The following is a 15,813-nucleotide window of genomic DNA, read 5'->3' on the forward strand; positions in this document are numbered from 1 at the left end:
TCGGTGATCACAGTCAGAGCCAATCCGTCGCCCGCCCGCAGGGAAGCGGCGTCACAATAGCTACAAACGTGATTTCGATCTGGCAGAAACCAATTCGCCAAAAAGCCCGAAATAATGTCACCCATACCCGTCCTTCCGCTGGTCATCAACTGCTTCATGTCTGTGCTCGGCTGCTTGGCCACACTGAAACTCATTCCGGCTTTCAAAGATCATTTCATATCAGCCAGATTATACGGAGTGGATCTAAACAAAACATCCAAAAAGGAAGTGTGAGTCGTCTCCCTGTCTGTCCTTTTAGCTACACGGCTTTCAGCTTAAATGACATATTCAGTAAAATATGATAATAAATTGTTTTCCTTTTCACTCCCCTTTCTTTACAGTCCAGAGTCTCAAGGAGTCATCAGTGGGACTGTCTTCCTCATCATCCTTTTCTGTTTCATCCCAGTGCCTTTCCTCAGCTGCTTTGTTGGAGATCAGTGCATGGGCTTCCCACATGATGAGGTGAGTACACTGATGTGCAATGACCCCGTGTTTCTTTCCAGTCTGAACCTCACGTCTGACCTTTGTGTGCGTTGTTTTTGCCAGTTTGTACAGCTCATCGGTGCACTTCTAGCCATCTGTTGCATGATCTTCCTTGGTTTTGCCGATGATGTGCTCAACCTCCGGTGGAGACACAAGCTCTTGCTTCCCACCATGGCTTCCTTGCCACTGCTCATGGTCTATTTTACCAACTTTGGCAACACTGTCATAGTGGTGCCCAAGCCCTTCAGAGCACTGCTCGGACTGCACTTGGATTTGGGTGAGTTGTGTGGTTGTCCGCTGTTCTTTGTCTGGATTCACTGCTTTGAAGTCTTCCTTTAAATGGTGTTTCGTCATTTCTTCTGCAGGCATCCTGTACTATGTCTACATGGGAATGCTTGCTGTATTCTGCACAAACGCCATCAACATCCTAGCAGGCATCAACGGGATCGAATCAGGCCAAGCTCTGTTTATCTCGGGCTCCATCATCATATTTAACCTTCTGGAGCTCAGCGGTATGCATTTTCGTTTCCCGTCACACGGGTGCAGAAGCTGGACATATTTTGTGTAACATGTGGTTCTTTGCACTTTCTTCTTATTATTAGGAGATTACCGCGATGACCACGTTTTCTCCCTCTACTTCATGATACCGTTCTTCTTCACCACATTAGCGCTTATGTACCACAACTGGTAAGATAAGTCTACCAAACTCGGGAAAGTTAACATATATTTTCTGCAATCAAAAACAAAGAGCTATATGTGCAAGTCCCCCTCTAGCATGGTGATTGTAATCTGTTTTGTCACAGGTACCCTTCATCTGTGTTTGTGGGAGATACTTTCTGCTACTTTGCTGGGATGACCTTTGCTGTAGTCGGCATCCTGGGACACTTCAGCAAAACAATGCTGCTGTTCTTCATTCCTCAAGTGGTTAACTTTGTCTACTCCGTACCACAGCTGTTTCACATAATCCCCTGTCCCAGGCACCGGCTCCCGAGGTGACTGCCTGATTATGAACATCATTTATATACGATTATACCCTGTTGATATGTGTATTGCTCAACTTTTTCTTTCTTCCAATGCTCCTTCTAACTAAAGGTTGAACCCAGAAAATGGCAAGCTGGGGATGAGCTACTCTAAATTCAAAACAAAGGACCTCTCTAAGTTAGGCCACCTCATTTTGACGGTAAAGCTTTTCTTTTGCGTTTTCTCTGTTTGAGTATTCCCATGCTTTAATAGAAATTCTCCTCAATTAAGCTGTAAATCATGTCAGCTGCTGGTCTTGTCCCATCACAACTCAAAGAGGAAAGCACCAAATCCAGACTTTTGATAAGATGAAATGAGGAAATCTTTATGAATATAATTATCTAATTGCTTTGGGCAATGAAGCTGATTGTTTCTGCTCCAATTGCCTCGCGCTGTCAGCGTCCGTTATTAAAACCCAGACGCATTATTTGGTTGTGACGCAGAACACATTTTCTCATACACTGTATGACAGAGTCCCGTAAAATACTCACTGCACTGACTGCTTCCATAAAAAAAAATAACAGGGTAAATAGCAGCCAGGTGCTGCTGATCAAATGCGCTTGATTAATTGTTCATCATCAAGTGTGAGCGCCTCTATAAAAGCAGACGTGTTGGCAGTTTGCTGGTGTGAAGCATTCAGATGCTTGTTAACAAAACGCCAATGAGAGAAAGATATAAGCATTAATGGCAGAGAAGCAATTGTTGCTGCCCATCAGTCTGAGATGGGCTATAAAGTCATTTCCAAACAATTGAAGTCCATCATTCTACAGTTAGTCTTCTCACGCGTTCCAACAGATTCAATCCGTGATCACATAATACAGTTTTCAGAGAAATAATAATAAAAAAAACCCAGCAATATGGCCAAATATGGCTGTGCATGATATCCCTCCAAGTGTCACGCACGGTAACGGTGAAGTCATTCAGTCAGCCATGAATGCCTCTGTATACCAAAGTGTACTAGAGCCAAATGTGAGGCCACATTTAGCTGTCTGTTCTGTTGCATGACCCAAATGATCCCAAGAACAGCAGCAAATCTAACCTAGAAAAAAAAAGATAAAGCAACAAGCAATAAGAGTGGGCCAGAATTCTTCTACATTAATGTGACTGACTGATAAAGCCATACAGAAAACAATTAAAAGTAGTTCTACGATGTAATGAATCACAGGGAGTATCTAGTTTTTCACAGCACTGCATACAGGTTGTACCGCACATCGCAGCACACCTAGATTTGGCACATAATAATTATGCCCATGGGACAGGTTACATGCAACATAAAAAAATGACAATGAACCATATGTATCAACCTGAAAATCAGATGAATTAATCCAATACATTAATTTGCTTAATTAAAAAAATTGGAGAAGTTGATAATAACTCACAAGTTTGGATATCATGTATGAACGCGCACACACACACACACAGCTGAGGCAGACCACTAGCATGCGTCGGGCTGTGTTTACTGGCTGATAACAATAAAACCTTTAATCCTCAACAGGTGGCAGAGTTATTAAAGCTGCTCGAGGTGCGCAGAGGCCATGAGGGGGATGGTGATTTTATTGAGTGCAACAACATGACCTTAATAAACCTGGTGCTGAAAGTACTCGGACCCGTCCACGAGAGAACTCTCACAGTCATCATGCTCGTCATACAGGTATAACAGAGCACCTGCAGTATCCACATATGCCTGAATATTGTCAGCCATAAAATGTTTGACTCGCCTCTCACCATCACCTTCTGCGTCTCACTCAGGTGATGGGCAGCGCAGTGGCTTTTGGGATCCGTTATCATCTCGTCCGTCTCTTCTATGACGTCTAGATTACCGGGACTGAGGACGGAGTGCTGACTGAGGAAAATATGATACTGCTGTGGAACTATTTTACAGGCTCACTGTTCATTTGCCTTTTAATAGTTTCCACTACCTCACTGACATTTTTCATATTCAGACTCTTTCTGCAGTAAAGACCCAGAGCAAGGATTAAAGCTTTATTTAACTTCACCACAACATTTTCATATATATGTACAAGCAGAACGGCTAATGATTTGATGCCAACAGTAGCGCTCTCCTGGGATTCAGTCATTACAGTCAGGGAAATGTAACTGGGTCTTAATCACCCCACGTGTTCAACCTGAAAGTATATTTTTATACTTGGTTTTTAAAAAGAAAGTCTGTCAAGTTTTGATCTTCGGTGTAGCAGACATCGCTGACTTGCAAATGTAGAAATCCTCTAAAAACTGGTCAAATATTCACATGTTCACATACTGCTTTAACCTGCTGTTGAGAGAAAATGTGCCTACTTACACTTTAATGCAGTTATGGTAGGAATATTAAACTCATTTAGTGCTTCTTGGTTGTTTCTTTTCCCTCTCAACAAAAGTCACAACAACAAAATGATTGTTGTGAAGAACAGCAGTGAAATATCAAAGGAGTGTAGTCATCAATAAAGTGTGAGGAGATGATTAAATAGAGGTCATGAAGTCACATGACCACGTCCTGATTGTGGAAAAAGCACATCCCGATTAAAGATAACTGATCGTCTTTGCTTTTCTTTCATCAAATATATAGCCGTGTTGTTTAGGACTGAGCATCATCCCAACGGTTTCAGAAAGAGCATCAACGTGAAGTCAACTGGCACTGGACTTTTTTATTTAGGAATGTAATTACAAGTGCAAAACTGTTTACTGAGATTGAAGGCACAGATTATCAAATAAAAACGGGAAAAATGATGATGTAAGATTGTGTTGTATTAATACTTGGGAGAAAGTGTGCTAAATTATAGTGCTTAAAGTGTTTCCGTTATAGTTCAGAAATGGGACCAAGTCACAGTTTGTGTGGTTTTACCTCTCTCATGCTGAATTGTAACACAAGCAATCAATATACAATTGAAGTGCAGACATTTTACCAAAAATTTAGCATTACCTGTTTATCCATTGTATACAAATAGCTGAAAGGGAGGACATGCAGAGGGTTGGTGAGACAGAAGAGAGTGTTAGGGTTAGATTGAGACAGGTGATCCGCTGTGGCGACGCCTAACGGGAACAGGTTGTGGGTTGTTTGACATGGAAGACCCAAAGAGTCACTCACCTCAAAACAGAACATTTTGTGCTTTATTAATGAATTGTGCAATGAAATGTGCGCTAGTAAAATCTTTTACCAAATACTTTTTCATAATCTTTAATTAGACATCACTAAACTTATGATTAAAGCACAAAATACTTTGATTTTGATGTGTGGAATTCTTCTGGTCTTCCATAATTGTAAGCGTGTAGTAAGGTGATATTTTTGCCTTTAAAATGTACACAGTGTCCACTAGTATAAAATAAAATTATAGGAGCATAAATGCCCTAAATTTATACTTAAGTAAAATATTTGAATAAATGTCAATAAAAATGAAGATTTATTGTAAATATCTTCCAATTGTTAACTGTAAATACAAAAAGGAATTTTTTTTGCGTAGGAACTATTTAACTAAACTTTGTTTCAAGGGGAACGTCGGTGTTGTTGCACAGCCCGCGTTTGTGGACGGAAGAAGAACAGGTCCGATGAATACGAGCTCTCTTTTAACGCTGTCGTGAAGCTTATAACAATTTATGCTTTTAGCTTATTAAACAGTTCTCTGCTGGTGTTTCAGCAACACTGTGGAGACTGTTTAATGTAAGCTAGCAGTTTAGTTGCTGGGCGGTCAGGTGATGGTCAAACAGCGTTTGCGACTTCGGTCCTGGAGCGAAACGTCTGACATTTAGTCCAGTTGTGACTCGGAGAGATGCCTCCTAACAAGCGAATGCAGAAGAAAGCACTCAAGCTGGAGTGTGAGTGGGGTTCATGCCAGGAATCATTTAATCGGATGGAAAACTTTTGCAAGCATGTGGAGGGTCATCTAAGTGCTTTGGAAGAGGAGGAGGAGGAAGAAGAAACAGAGGGTGAGGTGAAACGCAGCTTCGTGTACGTGTGGCACCTCCATAGCTGAGGTGTTTGTTTTGGAGATGTAGCGTGAGGAGCTGGACAGGAACGTGTTTTAATGATTTGGTTCAATAGGCCTTAACCAGTGTGGCCTCACTTACTGCACGTCTAGACCACCACTAGAAATGACGAGAGTTTTTATCCATCAGCTACTTATTCATAACATTTGGCCACTAGATATTGAATTGGATTAATTTACTTAACTTTGCTGGCATCCAAAGTCCTGATGATAAACAAGGCATTCAGATAGATAAGTCATACTGATCCTTTGCCCAAAGTGATGATTCCTCCTAATCTAGTCTCTTTTACTTTTTGTGCAAAGGGGAGAGAAGCTGTCTGTGGAGAGACTGTGGTTTTTGCTCCGTGGAGGGATCTGAAGAGTTGCGGCGACACGTGTTCTTTCACTGTTATCACACTAAACTAAAGCAGCTGGGTCAGCAGGTTCTCAGTGCCCATCCAAAAATCGGCAACTGCTCCATCGCCTACCACAATCGCAACATCATCCCTGAAATCCCAGATAATTTTGTCTGCCTTTGGGAGGAATGTGAAGTAAGTTTGCTGTATCTGCTGCTGGTGAAAGACGAGAGTAGCAGATACATTGAGCATTGATGGAGCTTTCCCAAATCTTATGCTGCCAGTTCTATAGACACTAATGCTACTTCGTAACGTGAGAGGTCTAGGGTTTTGAACCGAAGCCTGAAAACAAGCTGGCTAGTCTCTCCACTGTTCACTCCAGAGAACATGACATCCATGTTTTCCAAAAAGAATTGCAAATGTTAATTCGTCTGACATCAGAAAAGGTCTCTGCTTTGCTTCACTCTATTATAAATGAGGTTTGGCCCAGAGAAGACAGCAGTGTTTTGGATTATGTTCATAAATGGCTTTTTCTTTGCATGACAAAGCTTTAACCTGCTTTTGTGGATGGCACTGTGAACTGTGTTCAGATCTCTGTTAGTGTTCCTGAACCCAGTATTTCTGAGTTTTTAAATGATCTGTGTAGTAGAGTTAAACTAATAATACATGTGGCTCTGTAACTCTCTTAATGCACATGTGTTAAAGCAACCACCGTATGAAAACCCTGAGTGGTTTTATCGCCATGTGGAAATGCACAGCCTGTGCATAGAGATACCTACAGGAGACTGTGAAATCCCGATCCGCTGTGGATGGAAAGGTACGCTTACAGTGTTTGTTGTTTTTTTTTTCAACTGTAAATGTTAAGTGAAGATTGTACAGCTGTACATTTTCAGTGTCGAGCTGAGGATTTCAGACTTTTGAATCCAGGTTTTGTGCCTGTCATTTTCAGACTGTGAAGCGACTGCTAAAGGCCGTCCTAAGCTGCGAGAGCACCTGCGCAGCCACACTCAGGAAAAGGTGGTGGCATGTCCCGGCTGTGGGGGGATGTATGCCAACAATACAAAGCTGTTTGACCACATCATACGACAGAGCGCCATGGAAGGTAGATTCTGTCAGATTTATGAAATTAAGCTTAGTAATGTTAAAAAAAACCTTTAATAATCGAACAATCTGTGTCGTGTCACATAGGTCAGAGGTTCCAGTGCTCACACTGCTCCAAACGTTTTGCAACAGAAAGACTTCTGAGGGACCACATGAGGACCCACGGTCAGTTATGCTTCATTGTGCTTTTTTTTTTTTTTTTTTTTTTTTTTTTTTACACATGAGCTTATGCCATGATGAGGTGTCCATCCATACACAATTCACAAAAAATGATACTCCTGGAGTATGAAGCAAATCTGTTCCATACTCTTGGAGGTGAAGCTTTCACACATTGTTCATCTACCAGGTCTTCACTCAGATTGTGTTTAAGACTAAGACTTTATTTCTGCATGTCACACATTACAATAACCCGGGAATTGTGATGGACTGTGAGCCAGATGAGTTAATCAGCATCTTTCTGGATCTTTTCTGCTTCATAGTGAGAGCATCCAGTTTTAAAATGAAGCATTTCACAACTATTTCTTGGCTTGACGCAACCAAAAATAAAAACAGTCCTTCACAGTGTCTATTTTTGATCTGCTGAGCATGTGATGCACTTTGTTGTGAGTGAGTGAAGAAATCCTGTTGCCAACAAACAACTCTGTAGTCTTAATATAGACAAATTTAATTTCCCCACTGCTTTATTGGGACAGTGAGCCACTACAAATGCCCATTATGTGACATGACGTGCCCGTCGCCCTCTTCACTGCGCAACCATATCAAGTTCCGCCACAGCAACGAGAAGCCATACAGCTGTGACTACTGCGAGTACAGGTACCCAAACCCCTGAAACTTCACCAATTTAAGTCAGGATTAAGTTATTAAACAGACAATGACATTTGCTCCCACCGTTTTTAAAAAAACCCAAAAAACCTCACAGCTGTAAGAATCTGGTCGACTTGCGCAAACATCTGGACACCCACAGCAGCGAGTCAGCCTTCCACTGTGACGTCCCTGGCTGTGGCTTTACATCTCGAGCCGCTTGCACCATGAAGATTCACCACAAAAGAGAGCACGAGGTGATGTTTGAAGTGTTTGTTTAAACTTGCGTTCAAGTAGGGATTTTTGATGTTTTCATTGATGATTGTGTTTTATTTCCATAACCAGGGGAGTTTTGTAGCTCGCTACAAGTGCCATGTGTGCGGCCAGTGTTTCACCAGGGGCAACAACCTAACTGTCCATCTGCACAAAAAGCACCAATTTAAGTGGCCGTCCGGACACCCCAGGTTCAGGTGAGTGTTGCAGTGAAGCAGCTGCAGTAATAGCTATTGCAACGCTTGAAGTCTTTATTCGCTCTTGACAGGTACAAGGAGCACGAGGATGGTTTCTTGCGTCTGCAGCTGATTCGCTACGAGAGCGTGGAGCTGACCGAGCAGTTGATGCGAGAAAGACAAAACAGGCAAGCGGAGGAGGACGGCGGCAGCGAGCCGACGGAAGGTCAGGAGCTGCAGGAAGGAGCAGCTCCTGCAGAGGTGCAGGTGGAATTGAAAGGGGTGCTGCTGGAAGAGCAGAGGATCGACGAGCCAGGCTCGACAGTTGGCGCTGAGGAAGGCGGACAGGAAGAGGGCATGCTGTATGTCCTCACTGGAGGACTGTCACAGGCAGGAGAGGAGTCTGTAATGCTGCAGCTCCAGGATGCTGCTCAGCAACAGGAGATGGAGGTGCTTTGACTTGATGCACATCCTGAGCAGGCACAAAGTACACAGTCACACTCTTCTTGGAATTCATGAACTTCTACAAAAACCTGGCTTGGATTTGAACAGAAAGCGAACTGCTTTACTTAAATTATAACATCTGAATTAAGGAACACGTACTGTTATGATTCATGTTGAATGTAAGCCTATATTAGGCAAGTAAACTGTTTTTTATGTGTTTATTTGCTAATGTGTAGCATCTTAATTTTAAACTGTTTTCAGTTAGATGTTCGTGTCTCGTGCTGTAAAATCTGTCGAGACAGTTGAAGGCTAATGTTGCACTGCCTGCTGGGTTCTCAATCAATCAAATTCAGAGATACATCAGCTGAAACCTTTAAAGGTTAAGAACATGAGTCATGGGACATCGTGTTGTCATTAATATTCAACAGAATCTGGATTAAAGCTAAGAGGGCTCACCTTATCTCGCAGAGTGTGTACCTTTCCCAGTTAAACTTGAATAAACACGTGAAACCTTTTTGTCTATTTTTTTTATGTTTTGTAATATTTTTTTTAAGAGTGAACTTTTTTCTTTATGTATTACATACATTCATCATCTGTTTTAGCTCCACCTGCTAAATCTAACTGCACTCCTGCAGCTCTGTTACTGATATACACGGCTGTATAATTGACATCTCAATCGTCTAAAATGTCTTGACTGAACTCAACTGAGCTGTAAATCTAAACGTTGTCTCTGTAGTATTGTTAACGTCCACATTCACCACCCACATCATTAGTTACACCTTGTTGGTACCAGTTTGGACCCCCTTCTGCCTGCACAGCTGCCTTAATTATTTGTCGCTTAGATTCCACAAGGTGCTCGAAACATCTCTCTGAGAGTTTGACATGATAGCATCACACAGTCATCGCACATCGGTGATGTGAATCTCCCGTCCTGCAACATCTCAAAAGAGTTCTATTGGATTGAGATCTGGTGACTTAAGGGCATGTTCAAGAAACCAGTTTGAGATGACTTAAGCTTTGTGACATGATGCGTTACAATGGAAATCCAGGCTCATCAGACCAGGCGTTGCCTTTTCAATCTTTTGTTATTCAATTTTGGTGAGCCTGTGAAATTTTAGCTTGCTTTTCTTGTTCTTAGGAGACAGGAGTGGCGCTCAGAGTGTGGTCTTCTGCTGCTGCAGCCCATCTGCTTCATGGATGGTCAAGTTGTACATTCAGAGATACTCTTTTGCATACCTTGGTTATAATAAAGTTACATTTTCAGCCAGAGAAATACTGTTCTCTGGATATTTTCTCTTTCAAACCATTTTCTGTAAACTCTAAAAAGGGTTGAACTCATACCAGCCCGTCTGGCACCAACAACCATGCTATGTTCAAAGTCGCTTAAATCATCTTTCTTTTCTTTGTTTGAACTTCAGCAGGTTGTTTTCAAGCAACAAGGCCAACATTAGGTTTGTTTTCTGCTTTTCTCATACAAGAAAGACAAAAACCCCCAGAAAACCATTACAATTTTTCATGCTGACCAAAACAAAGTTCTATATTTCTCTCAATATATTCTATATAATTATATATATTTCATATATTTTAGTTAATCCATCTAATGTGAATGATGTGCATTGGATAAAGCGTCTGTGTTTAAGGTACAAGTACCTCTGTTATCCATCACTCGTCTCATCAATTTGGAGACGGTCGTTCTTTCATCCCTCTTCTGCTTTAAACCTATAAAAACCTTTGATCAGGTGTAGAGCTGGGCGATAGAACGATAACGATATGTATCGCGATATAACTTTTACTCGATAGGGAAATTAAGCTATCGCGATAGACCTCGCCGCTCTTGTCCTCAAAGAAAAAAAAAAAAAAGGTCAGCCAATCCAAATTAAGTAGCGCAGAGCCGAACCAATCACAGCCGCAGCGTCACGTCGCGTGGCTTGTTACGTACAGCACAAGTGCCAAGCCGCACGTGTGTTTGTTTGGGAAGTAGCCAGGGGTAATGGAGGAAATGAGTGTGCCGACTAGAAAAATCAACCGAGCGTGACCGAAGAGAAAAAAGATGATGGTTCCAATGCCGGAGAGATTGTCAAACGGAAGAGCCATAGAAGTTCCGTAGTGTGAAGGTATTTCGGCTATTTCAAGTCTGACAAAAAACAGAGTAGCGTGCACTGTAAATTGTGCCGAAAGCAAGTCTGGAAATACAATAAACTGGTGCATGCGTCACACTGTGCGCCACGTTATTGTTTCGGTGAAATGAATTTCTACAATACTGTTACTGTTAATTCTACTCTCTGCAGTGTTTAAATGCTTACATATACACACAGTTACTGTCCCTCCACACATACGACTCGGTTCTGCTTCTATGCCCCAGCTTTGTTTACTTTTTCCCACCGAGGCTTCTAGACTTCTGATTGGCCAACATTTCGGCACGGTTAGGAATCTAGCGCCACCTGCTGCTTTGGCATGTTCATAGCAGCGTTTTCCTTCATTTCTGCCTTTATGTGTGGACGGGATTATTTTTTAAAACGAAAACGGAAAATCTCAGTTTTCAAAAATACCCGTGTACGTGTGGACGTAGCCTCAGTCTCTGACTGGAAGCGCTAATTCGTCATTCGGCTTTTGTCAGACTAAAGTAACTGTTAAAACTGTTTGAAAAGCTCAGCTATACAACAAGGAGAGATTGAGAATTTCCTTTTAGTTCTCAGTTTATTTGATACTGACAAAAGTTAGTCAGTTTTGTCTGTTCTTCTGTAAAACAAACTAAGATTTATTTTTAGAATTAATACTTTGTTTCTAAGTGGAATTGACAATTTAGTCTGTTTCGTTTGTTCTATTTTGAAACTTAAACGCTTTAGCGGCTGCCTTTTGTGTAGTTTGCAATATTTGCCTTTATTTATCTGAAAAAGTCTCATGTTCCATAAGTACATCTACCCTGTTGAACTTATTATGGGAAATAAATATTTAAATAAAAACAAGCTGCTGATTATTTCACATTTTACTTGTGAGCAACGGCACATTTAAATCTTACAAATATAGTTATTTGGCTTATATCGTGATAGATATCGTTATCGCCTGAAATGAAAAAAACATATCGTGATATGAAAAAATCTCATATCGCCCAGCTCTAATCAGGTGTCAAAATCGTGACACAGCTTTGCCCAAGTGGAGTCCCAGGATGATAAACAGTGCACAGCATTAGCTGTTTGTAGAAGATTAGGCAGCACACAGAGCTTAGTTGAAGCGTTACTTAAACTCTCTCTCGCTGCTTCCTCTTCCTCCAGTGAGTGAACTCGGTTCTCCTGGGACTGATTCTAATGGCTTCATAGTCTAGTGATGGCGTAGTATAATGCTTCTAGTTGGTTCCTGGGTGCACCTAAAACATTTTTTTTTAGAAAAACTACTTCATCAGGAGATGGGAACTGTGAGATTTTACATACTGCTGCTCCTGTTGTTGTTTGGGTCCATCCACAGAGGGACATCTCAGTTTCCTGAGTGGAATGGAGAGCTGGAAGGTAGTGGTAAGCTCTCCTTTTCTGACACTGTAATGCTATTCTTCACTAACTTTCTGGTTACTAAGTCATGGCATACATGAATGTTTGTCCAATCCTTGCGTATTAAGAAGCCAATGATTTAGTATTTTTCTTCTTCAGGTGAGATCGAATCGATTTCCCAGCCGAATTTCATAGATGACACATACTGGTCTGGGTCAGCCCCGCTTTGTTTAGGAGGTTGTAAAGCGCGGCACCGGGAGCTGAGGAGAGATCGCTGTGGAGACTCTAGCTGCTGCTGGCTCGGCTACAAATCCTTGTGCAGAGGTAAGACACAGAATCAGAGCGAAGAAACAAAAGGTCACTTGTTAAAAATACCTTCGTCTTGTGCTTTGTATTTCCTGCATTTCCTTTTCTCTGTGTGTCAGTGAACTGTGGAAGGCCAGATGTGGACTACAATGGAGCAGTGTATGGTAATGACTGGTGGGTGGGATCTGTGGTGAGGTACACCTGCCGCTCAGGATTCAGGCTTATTGGAAACTCTACCAGATCATGTCAGCCTAATGGCCTCTGGACTCCAAAACCTATCTGCCTACGTGAGTCCACACAAACCGCAACAAAACAACAACAACAACAATAGGTTTTCTGACCCAGTATCAACATTTACGCTCTTTGACCTGCCTTTTAGGAATGTGTAAGCAGGGGCAGATTGAAATCAGCGAGCGTGAACTGAGTGGGACATGCAACTCCACCTGCGTGGGTAAGAGCTACTTCGGCCCACCCAAACGAGGCTGCTCTCAGATAGACAACTGCAGGAAGAAGGAGACCGGCTGGAAACGGTTCTTTGCACAATGTGTCCCTTGCATTTGTGACTGCGCTTTCTCGTGTGGTGAGTTGCTTCCACCTCCACATTGTCAGGACAAATGCAAAGCAGAATGAGCATGTTGCGGTGCTGTCTGTGTACAAATACATTTGAATATTGCTCTACACATGAATTTGCTATCCTTCTTTCAGGAATGATATCTGCTTTGTTTTTTTTGTTTTGTTTTTTTCAAGTGTCTGCAGGCTAAAACACAGAGATGCTTACAGTGTAACAAGGCTGCAGACAAAGAGGAGACACAGACCGGCTGTAGACCAAAGAGTCACGCTGCATTTCTGCTGCTTCATCCAATTTTAAGAACAAATCTGGGTGTTTAAGGACAATAATTTAATCTCTCCGGCACACACTCCAAGCCTGTCTGCCTGCTTTCTGTATGTAAAGGATTACATGGCAAGAACAAATCCTTCTGGCACGCCAGTGTTAAGTCACTCTTTAGGATGCAAAGCGGCGAGAGGGTCAGAAAACAAAAGGGAGGACAAATTTAGTGAAAGGCACCTGAGAGGTTTAGATTAGATTCAAGTTCAGCAATTATTTGAAATAGAAAGCGACTTTGGCTGATTTTTTGGGCTTTATATATCTCAATCTCATACTATATTTAGCTTGGATGTCTGCAAACACATGCACATGTTTACTTTCCTCAGATAAGGATGGGAATCAGAGAAACAAGGAAAGAGGGAAGTGAAGCCAAAGAGATTGGCATCTTGCGTCTCCTCTCAGCCCATCTGTCGTGGAAGGAGCTGAGACCTTAATCTTGTTATAAGATGTTTGTTCAGGGGTCAGAGTTAACAGAGAGAGTGGTGTAGAACTGTTAACAGCATTTATACTTTAGGTGTCATGCTGTGTGTACTTTTATTTTCAAGTTATTTATTGAGAAATGTATATCACAAGCCAATTGTATGAATGTGAAATGAATTAAAAACTACTCATGTCTTTGAAATCAAAGGTTTAACATTTAAAGCGATGATTTCTGAGCCATGCAGACCTGAAGCAGAGCTTTACAGATGGCACTAATAATATTCTGATTGGATTATATTATCAGTCATCCCCCGTGTCCATCATCCCATCGCTCCTCACAAAACAACTACTGAGCATTAGGCTTCCAGGCAGGCCTGTGACACTTGATATAGTTCCAAATTAAAAAATGGTAAGAAGTAGTGTGGAGAAAGCAAGTCACTAATCAAAGATTTTCAAAAGATATATGACAAAATATTTAATAAGTTTTGACCTCTGCTCCCATTTAATGGCTTATATGTTTTATATATTTTAAAATCACATTAAAAGACTTCAGAATTTTTTTTCCTCTGTCTTTTTTTTACTCAACTAAAATCGATTTCATTTTGAAACCGAAAAACAGACTCAAAATGTGGGGTTTTTTTTCCTTTCACTGCCTTTAATAAGCGACATTACAGGTTAAACCACTAGATGTCGCTGTTTTGTCACAAAGTGCATCACAAGTGTGAGATTTAGGACTGATTCCCTTCCACTTGTGATCCTGAGGAGTTACTGCTCAGCATGCATCACTGTTGAGGACTCCAGGTGGTGTACCTCAAGACGATGTGCTCATCCGCTTTGGGCATGTAGCAGCCGATCCCTGTACGACGTTTAGATGACAAACACTGATATTTACACACATACAGCCTGACAGAGCATTATAACAGAAACAACAGCAATATAAATAACAATGGGGCGTAGCATCCTTTCTCTAAAAGACAAAAAAACATGCTTTAATAGATAAATCACTATTAATGTGTAGTATCACCACCTTCTCCTTCTATAAAAGATAAACACGCACAAATGTTGTCAGAGCAGATAATTTTTCAATAGCTGTAGGAGGCAGTAATTGAAAAAGACAACCCAATCTCCTGTCTCATTATGGCTCATTAAGTCGTCCTCAGATATGCTGAGGTGAAGCTCTGGGGATGACACTCACCTACATCCAGTCTGTCGAATTCTCCAGAGCTTTCAGACAGGATCTCCCAGTATGTCTTCTCATCCTTATTTCCAGCCACTCCATTCACACTCTCCAAGAACAGGCCAAAGTTTGGGTCCTCCTTCACTGTGAACCTGGCAACACAAACAGTCAGGGCTTTAAGAGCAGAAATGGGTCACCCTCAGCTTAAATATGTAAGAGAATCAGCCGGGGCTCCTTTTTAGCAATAAAGCATGCTAGACAGTTATATTAAAGGGGATGTCATGGGTGGACTTACTTAAAGTCGTGCTGTGCATCGTGCAGTCTCCTCAGAGCTCCCAGCAGCACACCTCCCTTTACTACACTGCTGGAGTAGGACTTGAGAGGCTCGTTAGACTGCTCGTTCTCCACAGACAGTTTGATAGAGAGGGATCCTGATTGTGCACGCAAAGCAATTCACATGTGATACAATTTATGATGCACGTCTACAAAAGATCAAAGCTTCTGTAAAATTTACCTTCATCTGTGTCTGTAAGAGCGCCACGTGTCAGCAGGAGGAAAAAGCCCACAGAGAGCAGAGCTGATGTCCTTAGTGCCATGTCGAGCGATCTTCTATCTCAGATGTGTGTCTAACACCACATCACCTCACTACTTATAGCATGCCTAACCCACATTTGTAAGCAAACTCCAGTCCCAGAAAGTCACGAGGCACTCTCACATACCTTTGTTGAGGTTAAACATTCACATTCACATCCTGAAACTTAAAACTAACACAGAAGTGCTTTTATGTGACAATCAGTGATGGTTAATGTGTGCTTTATAAATACAGAAACACTGTTATCTCGGAGGTTACACTAGATGATTCATGATCTGTCCTGTGGCTGTGGGTTTTTCTT

General features: G+C 41.7%; 4 protein-coding genes across 4 annotated transcripts in view; 3 read left to right on the top strand and 1 right to left on the bottom strand.

Annotated features, from left to right (window-relative positions):
- dpagt1 (dolichyl-phosphate (UDP-N-acetylglucosamine) N-acetylglucosaminephosphotransferase 1 (GlcNAc-1-P transferase)) overlaps positions 1 to 4,274 on the top strand; it is a 4,474-nt gene extending 200 nt beyond the window's left edge. Inside the window, exons 1-9 of the mRNA XM_080867549.1 lie at positions 1 to 269; positions 381 to 501; positions 586 to 799; positions 888 to 1,034; positions 1,125 to 1,209; positions 1,326 to 1,514; positions 1,615 to 1,702; positions 3,038 to 3,193; positions 3,292 to 4,274. The exon at positions 1 to 269 is cut by the window's left edge and continues 200 nt beyond it. Of these exons, the coding sequence (XP_080723675.1) occupies positions 115 to 269; positions 381 to 501; positions 586 to 799; positions 888 to 1,034; positions 1,125 to 1,209; positions 1,326 to 1,514; positions 1,615 to 1,702; positions 3,038 to 3,193; positions 3,292 to 3,357 (1,221 nt within the window). The 5' untranslated portion in view covers positions 1 to 114 and the 3' untranslated portion in view covers positions 3,358 to 4,274. The remainder of the gene's footprint in view (positions 270 to 380; positions 502 to 585; positions 800 to 887; positions 1,035 to 1,124; positions 1,210 to 1,325; positions 1,515 to 1,614; positions 1,703 to 3,037; positions 3,194 to 3,291) is intronic.
- Positions 4,275 to 5,046: 772 nt separating this feature from the next.
- On the top strand, positions 5,047 to 9,171 carry hinfp (histone H4 transcription factor). Its single transcript, XM_080867704.1, has 9 exons — positions 5,047 to 5,460; positions 5,823 to 6,049; positions 6,560 to 6,671; positions 6,804 to 6,956; positions 7,043 to 7,120; positions 7,648 to 7,768; positions 7,875 to 8,013; positions 8,102 to 8,226; positions 8,298 to 9,171. Exons 1-9 carry the CDS (start codon positions 5,304 to 5,306, stop codon positions 8,662 to 8,664), a joined length of 1,479 nt encoding a protein of 492 aa, XP_080723830.1. The 5' UTR covers positions 5,047 to 5,303; the 3' UTR covers positions 8,665 to 9,171.
- Positions 9,172 to 12,052: 2,881 nt separating this feature from the next.
- LOC308387128 (inactive serine protease PAMR1) lies at positions 12,053 to 14,303 on the top strand (the record flags this gene model as incomplete). Its single annotated transcript, XM_080867026.1, has 5 exons — positions 12,053 to 12,152; positions 12,291 to 12,455; positions 12,557 to 12,724; positions 12,817 to 13,017; positions 13,185 to 14,303. 5 exons carry the CDS (start codon positions 12,053 to 12,055, stop codon positions 13,196 to 13,198), a joined length of 648 nt encoding a protein of 215 aa, XP_080723152.1. The 3' UTR covers positions 13,199 to 14,303.
- A 207-nt stretch (positions 14,304 to 14,510) lies between these two features.
- Positions 14,511 to 15,525, bottom strand: LOC308386851 (cobalamin binding intrinsic factor-like). The gene is made up of 4 exons (XM_080866657.1): positions 15,435 to 15,525; positions 15,216 to 15,351; positions 14,939 to 15,072; positions 14,511 to 14,599 (listed from the first exon to the last, which is right to left on the bottom strand). Exons 1-4 carry the CDS (start codon positions 15,514 to 15,516, stop codon positions 14,526 to 14,528), a joined length of 426 nt encoding a protein of 141 aa, XP_080722783.1. The 5' UTR covers positions 15,517 to 15,525; the 3' UTR covers positions 14,511 to 14,525.
- Positions 15,526 to 15,813: the final 288 nt, after the last annotated feature.

This window comes from Rhamphochromis sp. 'chilingali' (assembly GCF_963969265.1).
Source record: "Rhamphochromis sp. 'chilingali' genome assembly, chromosome: 19".
In the NCBI taxonomy this organism is placed as follows: domain Eukaryota; kingdom Metazoa; phylum Chordata; class Actinopteri; order Cichliformes; family Cichlidae; genus Rhamphochromis; species Rhamphochromis sp. 'chilingali'.

What these genes read in the sequence shown, in the direction of transcription:
- LOC308386851 (XM_080866657.1), bottom strand. Translation starts at nt 15,516, where the DNA reads ATGGCACTAAGGACATCAGCTCTGCTCTCTGTGGGCTTTTTCCTCCTG. An exon ending in GATGCACAGCACGACTTTAA is followed by an intron (nt 15,073 to 15,215) that starts GTAAGTCCACCC and finishes TTGTGTTGCCAG; the next exon opens with GTTCACAGTGAAGGAGGACC. An exon ending in ATTCGACAGACTGGATGTAG is followed by an intron (nt 14,600 to 14,938) that starts GTGAGTGTCATC and finishes AACGTCGTACAG; the next exon opens with GGATCGGCTGCTACATGCCC.
- hinfp (XM_080867704.1), top strand. Translation starts at nt 5,304, where the DNA reads ATGCCTCCTAACAAGCGAATGCAGAAGAAAGCACTCAAGCTGGAGTGT. An exon ending in GGAGGAAGAAGAAACAGAGG is followed by an intron (nt 5,461 to 5,822) that starts GTGAGGTGAAAC and finishes TTTTGTGCAAAG; the next exon opens with GGGAGAGAAGCTGTCTGTGG. An exon ending in GATCCGCTGTGGATGGAAAG is followed by an intron (nt 6,672 to 6,803) that starts GTACGCTTACAG and finishes TGTCATTTTCAG; the next exon opens with ACTGTGAAGCGACTGCTAAA.